This window comes from Tachypleus tridentatus, chromosome 1 (genome assembly GCF_004210375.1).
Source record: "Tachypleus tridentatus isolate NWPU-2018 chromosome 1, ASM421037v1, whole genome shotgun sequence".
NCBI classification, from domain to species: Eukaryota; Metazoa; Arthropoda; class Merostomata; order Xiphosura; family Limulidae; genus Tachypleus; species Tachypleus tridentatus.
The window spans coordinates 44,649,410-44,664,117 of record NC_134825.1 but is presented as its reverse complement, the minus strand read 5'-3'; the positions used below and the strand labels follow the sequence as shown (position 1 = coordinate 44,664,117).

Genomic DNA, 14,708 nt, shown 5'->3' with positions numbered 1-14,708 from the left:
TGCTGGGTCCTTTGCAGACTGGATTGCTGCATTGGCTGTTAGAGTTATTCATAAGTTACTGTACAAAAAGAAAAGCTTCACAATCAAAGTAACATAATATTTTATCAAATTTGACTTTTCAGATGAGCCCATTTATATTCTTACTCTCCTTATAAGATGAAAATCCATAAATTAATCCTAATACAAAAAATTTCTACAACAAATGCAAAAAAAAAAAAATCATATTCTGAAGTCACAATTGTTTTATTAAAATACATTTAATTGTATTAAATTTGTCATATAAAAGCAAAAATATTTACAAATACACACACAGACAATACACACAATATATATATCTACATTAAAAAAATTGTCACAATTTTTGGACCAATAACCCCAACATATCACATAATAGTAAGCAAGCATTTTGAAATCACAACCTTGTACATGTTACTGTAAGTTTTACTTCAAAAAAGAAGTTTAAGAATCATAAATATACTGGCCTTATCCTACTTATGTATATATACAACTTTTATTTTTTGCATAGTCATAAACTGTGCATTCATTTTAGTTTATACATTGTCAAAAATATTCAACACTAAGATGATAAAATCACAATCATGAAAGATATACAACTGTATGACACCTCTGAAAGTATATTCAAGATCACAACAGACCAAAAAAGTTTTAAAAGTGAAAGCAATGATTAAAAAATACTGGACATACAAACTATTTTCTTTAGTAGGAAAAAGCATGTTATATCACTGTCAGTGTTAGTTTACTCAATACACTGTATAATTAAATGTTCTATTATAGCATATTCTTTCAAACTAAGTTTAACCTCATATTTGTTGTCTGAGTCGTGTTCCATAACTCAATGTTTTACATGAATGCTGGATATGTTTGACTTCCTTTAAAAAAAATGTTAATGGGGTAACATTTTCAGGAAATTGAATCATGAGCTTTGAAGAAGCCAAAAATTATATTCTTGAGGGTGAACCTTCTGAAACTTCTTAAGCCAGGCCTTCTTCTCTTTCTCTGAAATCTGACTGCTGTTTTGGATTGTTGACAGCAGTTGTTGCAAAGCCTGAATGGTTATAATATTATGATGCTCCTTGAATACTTCCTCTGAGACTTGCTCACAGAAAACTGGACCTGAGAGACCACAGAATAACAGTTTATCTTTATTTTTAAAAGATAATTTGGCCTAGAGTATCTAGAAAAAAAACAAACTTTAATGTTTAGATGTTAGAAATAAATATATGCAAGATAGTTAAAAATTCACTTAATGAATATTGAACCAGGAAGTCAAATTACTATTTTATCAAATAATCAAGCAACTTTAATATTTGAATTATTTATTCAGGTTTATCAAAAATTTAATAGCATGATTTAAAGATACAATTTGTTATATCAAGAGTAATTACACAAGTCAGATAAGGTTTGAAAGGTATAATAAGCTTGAGGGATAATAATCTAATGCAACACCATTTGTTAACTAAGTTACTGTAAGCATTGAAAATATTTAATTACATAGCCATTTTCCCCATTCCTACACTTAGCTTGTATTAATTAGATGTGTTTGCTAGAGACTTTTATTTAGTATTACTTATTCTTATTAAAGACTTTACATGAAAATTATCTTAAAAATCTCTGCTGTTGTGTGATAAAAATTCTGAATGAATAAAAAGTGATCTAGTCAAACACTGTGTTTATAATATAATGACTATATACCAGCCTGTTAAGCTGGTTTACATTGTATGAAAAGTTGACAGCTTACTACACAGTGAAGCAGAGTTCAAAATTATTATATGTATTTCCCAAATGAAATAAAATGATACATAGCTGGATACAATAGAAGGGAAAAATTAATTTTTATGGAACTGGTTATATGTCTAAAGAATATTTCCTAAAAATGTTTAAGTATTGAACCACAATTCAGAACTGCAGGAATATCAAGATATTCTCACTCAATTCATAAGTTTGTTTGTTGTTAAAAAAAAAAAGCTACATAACAGGCTATCTGTGCTGTGTCCCCTACAAGTATTGAAACCCAATTTCTAGTATAGTAAATCATCAGACCATTGAGCCAAAATTCGTAAGAAAGAAATATTCATTTAAATCTACTAAATTTCCTTGATAACTTTAAACTCAAATTATTACAAAAACAACAACAACAACAACAAAAAACAACAACAAGTTAACAACTAGAAAGCCAGGTACAGTTTCCATCGAAATCTATCCTAGTGGGACATTGTTCAATGTACTATAATAAAGTAATTCTAACTTAAGTATATTATTAATGGATACTCAACAAGTCCTCAGCAGAATTTCAGTAAAATTTAACTGAACTTTCACAGATTTTATAAATTTAAAAAACATGTATCCAAAAATATAACAAAACAAACAATAGTGTGGCCAAAACAACTTGCAGGTCCCACTTTGTTTTTAATAAGAATGATAATTTTGTAATTTTCCACTTTCTGTAGCTTAAACTTCGGTAATCCAAACTATCGCATGTTTTAAATGTATGTATTCTGATAAATCCTTACTTTACATACCAAATTTCAAGGCGATCCATTAAGAAACACACAAGATATAAAACCTCCAATTCTGATTGAAATTGTTCTGTTTTGTTTTTCTTTGCACTAAAAGTATGAAAACTATTTGATAGAAAAAATAGTTAACATTTATGGATTTGTTTTTTCTTTCAATTTTTGGTAAAATAATAGATCTTCACAAATTACAATTAGGTGTAAATGTAATCAAAATATAATTCACATGTGCAAAGTTATTGAACAAAAACCAGAAAATTTTGACCAAAATGTTTGCACACACCTATGTAAAAAGCCACATGACTTATTATCCAAAACTTTTACTACAGTTTCACCTTAGAGTAAGAGTAGACAGTTTTTAGTTTTGTTATTCAAATTAATGGTGGCTAATTTAGAACAGCAAAAGTTGAAAATGTATGCAGATACACAGGTACCAGCCAAACAAACTAGATTAGTGGTTACCTGCTCAAGTTTTCAAAAGAATCAAAGGGAGAATGGTTATTATTCATTTCCAACCTTTAAGCACAAATTTGCTAAAATGTATAACATTCTCTTAATTAAAGTGTGTTTAGTGTCACATGACATTAGCTTAAGCAATTAGCATAAATAACGATGCTTGATATAGCTGTATCAAGTGCATGTGGATAAGAAACTGTTAATCTACTTCCTTGGTATTACTATAAAGGAAGTTATTAAAAGTGTCTCAGGGGAGAAAACTCTACAATTATATATTTTAAAGAATCTTATTGCTCTGTAAGGTATAGGTGAGTTCTGAATAATAGGGTTGTGATCCTAAAGCTGGTGTTCAATATCACTGTCACTTTCTTACCTGCCATAATTTGTTGGTGGGTAATTGACATAAAATCATATCTAATAAAAAAAATCTGAAAAAACAAAATGTAGCCAGAAAAAAGGATTGAGTGTACAGCTTAAAGGAATGAAATCAAAATTGGCAGTCAAACTGGTAGCTACACTTATAGCACTGATGAGAACTCTGCAGCAAGTTTTCATTCATTCATTCATTAGTTAGCTAAACCATGTATTTTGTTTTACTCACCACCATACTCCAAACTGAACAAAATGTGGCCTGGCTAACTAATGAATAAAATATTTACTGTCAAATAGTTGTCAGTGTTATAAGTGTAAATATCTGTTTGGCTGCCAATTTTGATTTTAATCCTTTTAAGTTGCATGCTCAATACTTTTTTAGCTACACCCTTTTCTTGCACCTAAGATGTTTTTGATTAGATTCAATTTACTACAGAATGTATTAAATACTTTTGGTTATAATTGTGAATATCCCATAAGTTATATATCTATAATTTATTTATGGATAAAAATATTTATCTACTTTAAAGAATATTACTTAAGAACTTGTGGCATGTTCATTACTTTTATATGGAGGCAAAAGCACACACGGTGAAAAAGTGAGCATTATACCATCATGATTATTGATTGGTCTATTGCACTGTTTGTGCTCATGCAAACAGTATGTAATAAACACATCTTTGTTACTGTAGTATATGACTTGTCGCACAGAAACAAGTCTCATACTTTGCACTTGTTATCAGTGACTGGATTTTTCATAATGGAAATCAGAGTGTTTGCTACTTGGAATTTTCTGGAACTTTATATTTGCATGCAATACAAAGTGAATTAAAATATAAAACTGCAAAATTAAGAAACTGAGCTGTTTCAGGTAATCAAAGGCTAATTCCTGTCCAGTTATAATATTTTTCTTTCCCATTTACCATGTAATAAAAATGGATTTTATCTGATTCCAGTTTCATTACAATCATGCTTGCACGAACGAAATTCCTTCATTCATCAAAGCATTCTCCAAATCATTTTGTAACTTCTTGCACAATATGTGTAATATGTTGTCAGAAAACGTGTACGACTGGAACACGTGTATTAATACAAGTTTGTTTTGTTCTACATTTGTATGATGGTAAACAAGGATATTACAGGTTTTTCAGACATAGAAATTCTAGAACTCAAAGTGATAAAATGCAAAACTTGTCTGTTAACATTTTGAATAAACTGTCATAAGAAGTATATAATGCACTTGGCTACAATCGTGATAAAAATGATCAGTCAACAGTGAACATATGTTGTATAATATACCAAGAATAAGGAACAGATCAGTCATATTCAGTGACTATTTTTATATTATTTAAATAATGTATTTCAGATTATATGATATGCTGACCATAGAATTGATTTAGACAGCTGAAAACTTGCAAAGTAATACACAAAAAATATATGTATAATTTTTTTTAGTTTTATTTAAGAAGCATAAATATGGATGATAAAAATAATAATCTATCTTAGAAACATATTTCAATCAGTATATTTTTTTAATCTGACAAACTCTAACTAGAGCACCTCATTAGTGAATACCAAATAGTGAACAACCACCTAACTTCAGCAGGCAGCTGTATTTCATGCCCAGGGAAATAAATTTTACTGCAAAGTTTGAGACAGACATTTATTCAAAATTTAAAAATAAGGAATATTATATAGGAATAAATTCAGTCAGAAATCTTTCTTTATAAATGTTAAGGTCAGATTACAAAATAAACAAACAAAGGTTGCAACTTGAATTTAAATATTTGCTCCTTTATTAATTATTTAAATGAAATGTTAATGGGTATTCTTAACATAATATTTAATTTTTAATTCCACTTTATGAATGTAAAGAAGAGACCTTATACTTAAATAGCAATACAGTGGTATAATAATTATATTTTGGTTACCCGTACCTGGGCTCAATATTTTAACAACCAGATTTTAGAAGTTTTTGCAAATAAGCTTAAAAGTACAATTCGAATCATGCAATAAAACAAAAAACCCCTCAAGTTAACAAAACTTTCAAAAAAACATTTAAGGAGTGGAAACTGTCAGACTTTAAAATAAATGTCTGTGAACTTCTGTTATGCATCACAAATAATTTAGACAATAACTCTCCTTCAAAGTCTATGTCTTTCAAAGACTGGAAAATAAAAGCTGAGAATTCTATAGCTTTCTAGGATTAGCACCAATACTATAAATTATCCACTTATGGACATCTTTCTATCTAATAATTAAGAGGATCACAATTATTTTTAACACCTTTTTTTAGTGATATGTAGTTTTGTTATCACAGATCTAGTGTTCATCTTAATCAACTATTTCTATTAATCTTTTGTTAATCTATCCTCAGCTTATTAGTTTTTTTCAATATGCACCATCTACTGTATATCTGCCTCTGCTCTATAACAGTTTCACTCTTCAGTATTAATTGAACTTGAGAAAAATTAACCAAAATTAAAAAAATATTTGTACCTACCTCTAATTATGGATTGAGAGTTTAACAGATGAGACACAGAGAATATCAGTGGTGTCTTAGAGATACAAAAATCCAGGAAGATGTCACTGTGATTCTGAGGAATCAGAGCGTGTGACAGCACAGAACCCGAGAAGTCTCGAATGATGGCCTTATGATTAGATACCTGATAAAAATTAAGATTAGGAACTTAAAAGAAAAATCTCAGTCAAGCAAAATCACATTATAGTCCTAATATTTTTTTACAAATGAGCCATCATAATGTTCACATTAAATAACAAACAAATGTCATTCCACATAAATATTCTTATAAAATTCATGAACTTATGAATAATTATTAAAACTTTTGTAAATAAATGGTGAAACAATAAACATTTTTGATAAAAGTAATAATAGAACATATACTCACCTCTTTATCAACAGAAACAAATATGTCACAAGAAACCAACTTGAGAAACTTAAGTAACTTGTGCAGTTGAAGACGACGCTGCCATGGTAGAACTATCATAAGAAGCTGTAATACTGTTTGTGCTCGATGAAGTTTATTTTCTCTGAGAAGATGGATAATGGCTATGTATATGTCTATGTATGAATCAGGAAGAATGACAGATGGTAAGGTTTGATAGTATTCTACTACTGTTTGATAACAATGCTGCTTGCATGCCTGAGCTGACCACAATTTATCAATACCAGAAGGAGGTCCATAAGTACAGGCTGTTGCTTCTCTCACCCAAGGAATCCATTTTAAGTCTTGTCGCATAGTGGGCTTAATAGCAAAGTTCACCCTGTGGTTTTCCGAGATGGGAGATTCAGTTTTTAAACAGACTTTTGGGAGGTCATAACATGTCATCAATATCGGCTCTAATATTGGAACATCAATCAAAGATAATAGATAGCTTAAGGCTGCTTCTCTTACATGATCCTGAACTAAAAGAAATATTGAAATGAGTTTCAAAATATTAATGCACTGGTTTAATCATAAAATAACATCTAAGATCATATATATACACAAAAGCTAGATTAAACTTTGAACTGCAATTCTTGGCCAAAAAACTAAGCATTTGGTTGTGTTCTATGCTTACCAATTCATAGAGATAGTAAGCATTAGAATTTCTTTAAAGAAAAAAAAATGCTATGTTAGAGCTACAGAAAATATCTTTAAAATTCTGACTACTAGTTAAAATCTGTAAGATTTTGTTAAAGTTAATGAAAATGTACTTATATGTTAACATACTTTGCAGAGTTGCAAAGCAGCCATATATAGAGTCTAGTAAAATACTAAGTGTTAAAAATAACTCCACAAATCAATTTATCACTAAATGAAATACAAATTTAAGACTTTTTTTTTCAAATTTTAGGAATTTGAAGTGAAAATAAAATAGAATAATGTCTTTTTTGTATCCAATCCTTTAAAACAGTTTTGATAACACAACTACATGACTTTAATGGTTCTGTCCATCTAAACACAGCCACTCACCACATTACTACTGCTAGATACAATGTGAAATTCTGTTATGTATTGTCATCCCAGGAATAAAATGAAATTAACAAAAAAAAATTATTAAACATGAATACCACTTAATTTCTTTAAGGAGAACTTTTCAAAGGAAGGGTTTACAAATGAAGATCTTTTATATTTGTTTCTTGATTCTGTCTTTTTCAAGTTCCCTCTTAGACAAGTTCAAACAGGTGCAAGATCTTGTTGAAAAGAAACATGTAAAACAGATTTACTGAAATTCGTGTCAGATGACTGATGTGCAAATAAAGGTTTCATCGATTTACTGTTTACAATTTCTAAGACCAGTTTTTCAGTGCTAATGAATCAGAAATTGAATTTTTGTTATTGAAATATCTCTTTCTCTTCTTTAGTGTAAATATATATATAACACAAAATTGTTTAAGTTTTCTAAGCTCTGATTTGAAACACCCTTAGTAATATCACTGCTAAGATCTAAATTTAGTTCAAGGGTCTGAACATAGAAGCTGCCTACTACTTCACTGAATACTTGTAATGTATTCTCTACTTTATTTTTATATATGAGAAATTGCACTATGGTTGTTTCAAGAAGAAAAGAATTCCAGTTTCCTGTGATTAAAATGTTAATTGTATGAGTGATCTTTACTTCATATTTTAAATAGTCAATTGTATTTTTCAATTTAACATATCACAGTGCAATAAACTTCCACTTATATAATCAGCTATTCTTCTGTTTTCTCCAATATATACAGTTTACTTTTGATTTAACTTGTCATAAATCATTATGTTTGTCCTTAAAGAACCAGGTCCTCATATCTTTAACTAATGTAGGGATTAGGTGACTGTGTTATATTTATCCTTGAAATTAGATTATTTTCCTTAACTGAAAAATGTATGTTAGAAACTCATCTCCACACCAAATTTAGTTACTTTCCTCATCTTCACCTCTTCTGTGCATTCTTCCAAAGGGAATTGCATGCCACTGGCTTTGTGAAAATTCCCACTTAATTTCACATGCAACTGCATTACTGCATGATTATGTCATGATACAGCACAAGCCCTTTACCAATATGAGGGTAACACACCTTCCATGCACTTCCCTTATGCATTTGCACTTACAAGTCTTTATTCTTTGAGGAGGAAAGTGAGAAAATGTGCACCAGATGTGGGGAGGATGGGTAGGAATGTGTGGGAAGGTGAATATCTATTGGAAATAGATTTTAAGGTCAGAAAAGTGTTAGTTTCTGAAATGAATACTTCCCTCCTCATGCAGTTTAGTTAGAATCTCACACCGAGATGGTGCAAATATTACTTAGATTTTCTTTAGAAAGCATTTGAAGTATGAAAATAGGATATGACATCTGATGGCAAGGGCTTTACACAGGCACACCCATGAGAGACCACATCTTGTCTCATTCAGGATATACACCTCATCTGTACAGGTAAGAATTGGTAAATGACCATTCAAATACCCACACACAATACATGGAAAGCCAATACATGTAGTGAGGTTAAGACTTGTTCAGACCAAAACTTAAGTTAACCTTCTCTACCATCAGACTTCACAAGTTAGAATCAGCTATGACAGAAGGGCACTTGAGATAAGTTCATGCTCACCTTCTCAACCATATGTAGTTAGTGATGTGTGAAGTATCACAAATATACATGTGGGGTGATCTGCACTACAATTTTGATCTTACTCTAGCCATACTGATTTGGTTCAAATCAGTAAAGATTCTCCATATTCCAACACCCCAGCAGCAAGTTCTTCCATACTCCACTCGATGAGGAAAAAAGGGGTACATGTAAAGGAGACCCATGTGCCTAGATCCCCATCAGTATGAAAAGGTCTTTTATTCAAGACAATGAAAAGGGTGACCATAAAACCCTATTTTTAAAAGCCAGCAAATACAAGCCAGAGAAGTGGGCCAAAATTGCTCTAGTGCTGACGTTTTGCATGAAAGCACTACTGAATGGTCGTGAAAGGGAAATGGTGCTTATTCTAATCAAGGAAGATGAGACAACGGAAAAATGGCAATCTGTGGAAGCTGAAACCTGTCAGAAAATGAAACAGTCAAAAAGTATAAAGAGGGGTGTGTGAAGAAAGTCCACATACCATTCTGAAAAAGCTTGTTCAATGTCCCACAAAGAGGGGGAAGACAATGAAAATGGTGACAAACAGTGTGTGAACATCAACAACCTGATATGAACATGCCAATAAATGAATCAATGGACCTCTCCTAGAAATGAAGAAGTTTGGTTGTTAAGCATTTATTGGTGCAAAGCAACTGGCTATCTGGGCCCAACAACTGGTAAAAAAAGGTAAAAAAGTAAAATCATTAAAATATGTAAAAAGGAATCATGTTAAAATGAAATATAGTCCAATTTTCTAATTAAAATCTTAAATAGAATTAAAAAGGCAAATGGCCCTAAAAATTTAAAAAGACAACTAAGGAGGGCAGTGTTACCATTGCCAATGGCACTGTCCAACATCAGGTTGAATCAATGTATGGGACAGGCACGGCAGTGATTGTACCAGAGCAGACAGACTTAGGTGTGATGTCAGTGAGCTTGTTTCTGTGAATACCAATGTAATCTGGTATCCAAAAGTAGATGATAGAGACTAATGGCCAAACCAGTTTTCAATATTGATGAGAATAGGGTTAGAACTAATGTGTAGTGATTCCAGAGCCAGTATAAAGCTAAAAGAGTCGATATACTAAGCTGTTATACGTCAGCGATCTCATTCCTGTGAATACCAATATGGTCTGCTATCCAGAAAAACTGGATAGAAGTAGATGACAAAGAGCTCATGTACTGCATAGCTTCTGTGTAATCTAGGGCAAGAGAAATGATGTACAATTCAGCAGTGAACACAGAAACCGTAGAGGGGATTCTGTGTGCAACCACCAAATCACAACAAATCATGGCATAGCCCACAGAGTCACCTGATTTTGAACCATTCGTATAAATGGGAATGGAAGGAGGGTTTGAAAGATGTTTGGCAAATAGAAGGTGGTGCTTCCAACCAGGAGTGTCCACTTTCTTCAGATGACTCAAAGAAAGGTCACATTTGGGGATGGTAACAAGTCAAGGTGGGATGGGTTGAACAGTGGATATAGCAATGATATCAAAGGAAAGACCCAATTCATCCAACTGACCTGAATACAAAGGTAAAAAGGAGCAATGACAAGCCACCTATTCTGAAAAAGCATGGGGCACTGAGGAAGGAAAACCCAATCTCAGGTGGTATGCTGTAGTAAGGATTGAAGTTTTCAAGTGTACACTAAAGACAGTTGCAAATGGGGAAGGTATAGAGAAGGTTCAAGAGACTCAGCATACAAACTGTGGACTGACAGGTTCCAACATCTTTAAGGCCAAGGTCCTGGCAGAGCTACAGACCAGATACCCATAGTCCAGTATTATTCAAATAAGGGCACAATAGGTGTTTGGCATAGAACATTGATCTGCTCTCCAAGAAGTGGAGGATGTTCAGTGCCCTTGTACACTTGACATGTAGCTGCTTGATGTGAGGAATAAAGGTCAGCTTATGGTAAATGATAAGCCCTAAGAATTTTGCCTCAGGGACCATAGGAAGCACAACGTTTCCCAGACAGAGCTCGGGATTGGGGTGAATACCCTGTTGGCAACAAAGTCCAAGAATACAGTTTTGGAGCATGAAAAGGTAAATGCTGTTTGCTGTGGTCCACTTCAGTAAGTGACTGAGGGTAGTCTGTAGCTAGTTTCCAATAAACCTCATATTTGATGACTGACAAGAAATATGGAAATCGTTGATATAGAGACCGTTTGCAATTGAAGGGGTTCTGTTTACTGATGGCATAAGTCTTTGTAATGAAAAGAGTAACACTCAACACACAGCACTGACTGACTCCAAATTCCTGTGGGAAAAAACAAAAAGGTGCCACACCTACACGTACTTGGTTCATTATAAAGTGTTTTATAAAAATGAGTAAATGGCTATGCAACTCATACAAGTGAAGGTCTTGCAAGATGCCATACCTCCACATTGTATCATAAGCTTTCTCAAGGTAAAAAAATACAAAAACAAGATGTTGTCACTTGAGAAAGGATTCTCTGATTGACATTTCAAGCCAAATCAGGTGGTCCAAGATGAAGCACTGTTGTCAAAATCCACACTGGTGGGTGAGAAGAGGTTGTTTAATTCAAGGAACCAGGAATTCTCTAAGATCTTAGAGAGACAGCTCATCAAAGGAACTGGATGGTAGTGTGTAAAAATTTTGTGTTCCTTCCCAGGCTACGTAAAAGTGAAGACAATAGCATGATGCCAAGCATTAGGAGAAACATTCTACTGCCAGATTCAGTTAAGAACAAGAAGAAGAATAGCAAGAGAGGCAGGATAGAGATGGTGCAGAATTTCACAGTGAATATGATCAAGTCCAACTGATGTACTGCCAGATTGATGAAGAGTAAACTTGAGTTCCACCAGCATAAAGGGGCTATTATAGTAATAAAGACAATTAGTTTGAAAAAAAAAAAGGTGATCATTCTGCATGTCTTGACGGTGGGGAATGAAGCAGAAGTGCTAGATGCATGAAAAAAGCTTTTGCTGAGAGTACTGGTGATGCTCTGGTCATGAGAATCTTCCTGGCCATCAGAAAGCAAGATCAAAAGGGGGGGGCAAGAAGTATATTGTCTATTAACCTTTCAATTCTTCAGTGATGTCGAGAAAACCCAATTGTAGAGAGAAATATATATGTAAAATCGGCTCATTTGGGTTGAGAAAATATTTTACATAGAAGAGCAAACAACGTTTCAACCTTCTTCGGTCATCGTCAGGTTCACAAAGAAAGAAAGAGGTAACTAGAGGTGTATTTAACCCAAAATTCCTTCTGGCTTTGATGTCTGACTTGCTGAGCATGCATACAGGCTTGCTGAAATGCAGTGCAGTTTAAAAGTGTGGGATATCTACAGAAGATATCCCAGAGCCGTCTTTGAGCCTTCCATGCCATGTGACAGGCAGGATTCCACCACAGACAATTATACTGTGGAAAACATGTAGAGGTTTCAGGAATATACTGAGCAGCTCCCTGGACAATAAAGTTAGTCACTGCTGCCATGCACTCTTCTATCAATGGCTTACAGACGACAGCAGGGTCCAGTTCCAAGAGAACAGTGAAAGAGATCTACACAGGTCGGGTGGCATCAACCAAGGCCAGTCTCTCTCAAAATGACAGGAAAATGATCACTGCTGCATAGGTTACTGTCAACCCTCCAAGACAAGTAAGAGAAAAGTGAATGGGATAAAATAGAGATTAATAGCAGTAACAGACTGACTATGTGCATGAAAATAAGTATAAGAACCACTACTGAAGAAAGAAAAGTTGTGATCCATGAGTCTACACTCTATTGAACAATCTTTCCCATCAATTTCAGCATCATCCAAGAAGGGATTATGTCCATTAAAATCCTCCAGGATTAAAAAAGTAGATGGTAACTGCTCAGTGAGGGTATCAAGGTCTATCTGATCATAGGTCTCTTCTCGAGTCAGGTAGAGAAAACAAATAGTGATGGTACAACCCAAGGAAGCATAAATGGCTATGGCCTCCAAAGGTATATCAAGTGGCAAATACAGAGCAAGCACATGCTAATCAAACTGCAGTGCCACCCTCCATGCACTCGTCCATCACCTAACTTGTTATTTCTGTACAAAGAAAACTGTTAACGGTTGACTGTATTGGCAGGTTTCAGAAGCATTTCCTATAAGGAGGGACACACAGGATGGTAAGAATAAATCAAATCCTTAATGTCATCTATATTTGAACAAAAACTCTGACAGTTCCACTGAATCAATGTAGCCATTTTTATTTGTATGGAGAAAAATGGGGCAGGGAGCCTTTCTGTTTGCAACAATTTTTTTTACTTTATTATCCACTTATCATGCCCAGTAGGCAGGTCTCTGTCTATGGACAAAGATTACAGTGACTGAAGGCATGAACAAATAATCATTTTGCATCCTATGCCTGCATGAAAGGATAAACCTTAGAAAACACTTGAACCCTGAAGCTAAAGGAGGTGAAACCAGGCAGTCACTGGAAAAAGTGGCAAGAAGAGAGATGGAAGAAGATATAGGTTCATAAACTCTTTTAACCATGTATGGCAAAATATTCTTCATGTGTTTTGCAAACAACTCTGCTGGAGGCATGGAGAGATCTTTCTACATACTCACTGTGGCAGTTAAACAGATTGCAGCAACATATGTCTGAAATGGAGTGAGGGACAATAACTTCTGAACCTATGGACAGATGATATTGCGAATCTTCAAGTGTTGCATCTCTTTCTCCACCTACTTTGGGCAAGAAATAGAGTAAGAGGGGTATGAACCATTACAGTTAATAAAGTGTGGTTCCAGGTTGCACTCTTAGGCATTGTGGTCTTTACCACTACCACAAGCACATGTTAAAGAACCAGGATGTGATGCCTTCAAGTGACTGAACCACTGACACTGAAAACATCTGAGAGGGTTGGGAATGTATGGCTGTACTTTACAGTTCAGATATTCTGAAATAACTTCCTTACTGACTAGGGGACCCAGCAAGCCCCTCTAATCCCTCTTGAATAAAAAAGGGAGACATCTGCCCCAAGGATTTCTCAGATAAGGAATGCATAATTAGAAATCGAGGCACAGAATCCTACTGTAATGGTGACTATACAACAGTCATTCATGCATGGTCATTTTCTGATGATGTTTTTCAATTTTTTCATTTCTCTTTATTTTTTCATGAATTGGGGCATACATAATAAAGGCAATACATTTTAATACCCACTAACTCCACCCACCATGAAGCCCTACAAGGGGACACACTATAATGCCAAACAATGACACTGTTTTGTGAGCACTATATCTGAACACCAGCATCAGACACAGTGTCCTCAACACCTGTTGAGAATGTCAAACACAGGTACTCAATAGACACTAGCCCATGTAGACCAACTGACCAAGTCTGGTGAGCAAACCCATGGCTGTCTACAGGAATTCAAGGCCAATGTGGTGTGTTAGGGTTGGAGCTCTCAACCACCAGGATTCTCTCTTCCCCTTCACAGGTCACCATGCATAGCAAACATGTGGGTGGATATTTAGGTCCCAGAGAAGATAAACTGAAAGTACAGAACCTTCTCTAGGATGTCTCTTTACCATGTATAAGAATTCATCTTGAGGGGCCAGGCAAGGGAGCAGGACAGAGAAAAGCAAAGGTGTGGAACACAATGAAGAGGACAGAGTAAGAAACATGTCTTTATTCTGGGAAAGGAGAAAAGCCATGGATATGACCATCTGATGACTAATAAGGACCAAGAATCCTTCAATAAACAGGCTGGTGAGAAAGGCAGT

General features: G+C 34.0%; 1 protein-coding gene across 3 annotated transcripts in view; it reads right to left on the bottom strand.

Moving 5' to 3' along the window:
* Positions 1–240: 240 nt before the first annotated feature.
* LOC143247269 (DEP domain-containing protein 7-like) overlaps positions 241–14,708 on the bottom strand; it is a 55,162-nt gene continuing 40,694 nt past the window's right edge. For 2 of the 3 annotated variants that reach the window (XM_076495031.1, XM_076495040.1), the window contains 3 exons: positions 6,272–6,789; positions 5,866–6,028; positions 241–1,134 (listed from right to left, as the gene is read on the bottom strand). In XM_076495031.1, the coding sequence (XP_076351146.1) occupies positions 935–1,134; positions 5,866–6,028; positions 6,272–6,789 (881 nt within the window). In that variant the 3' untranslated portion in view covers positions 241–934. Of the gene's footprint in view, positions 1,196–5,865; positions 6,029–6,271; positions 6,790–14,708 lie in introns of all 3 variants that reach the window. The other variant, XM_076495049.1, reaches the window with a different exon arrangement.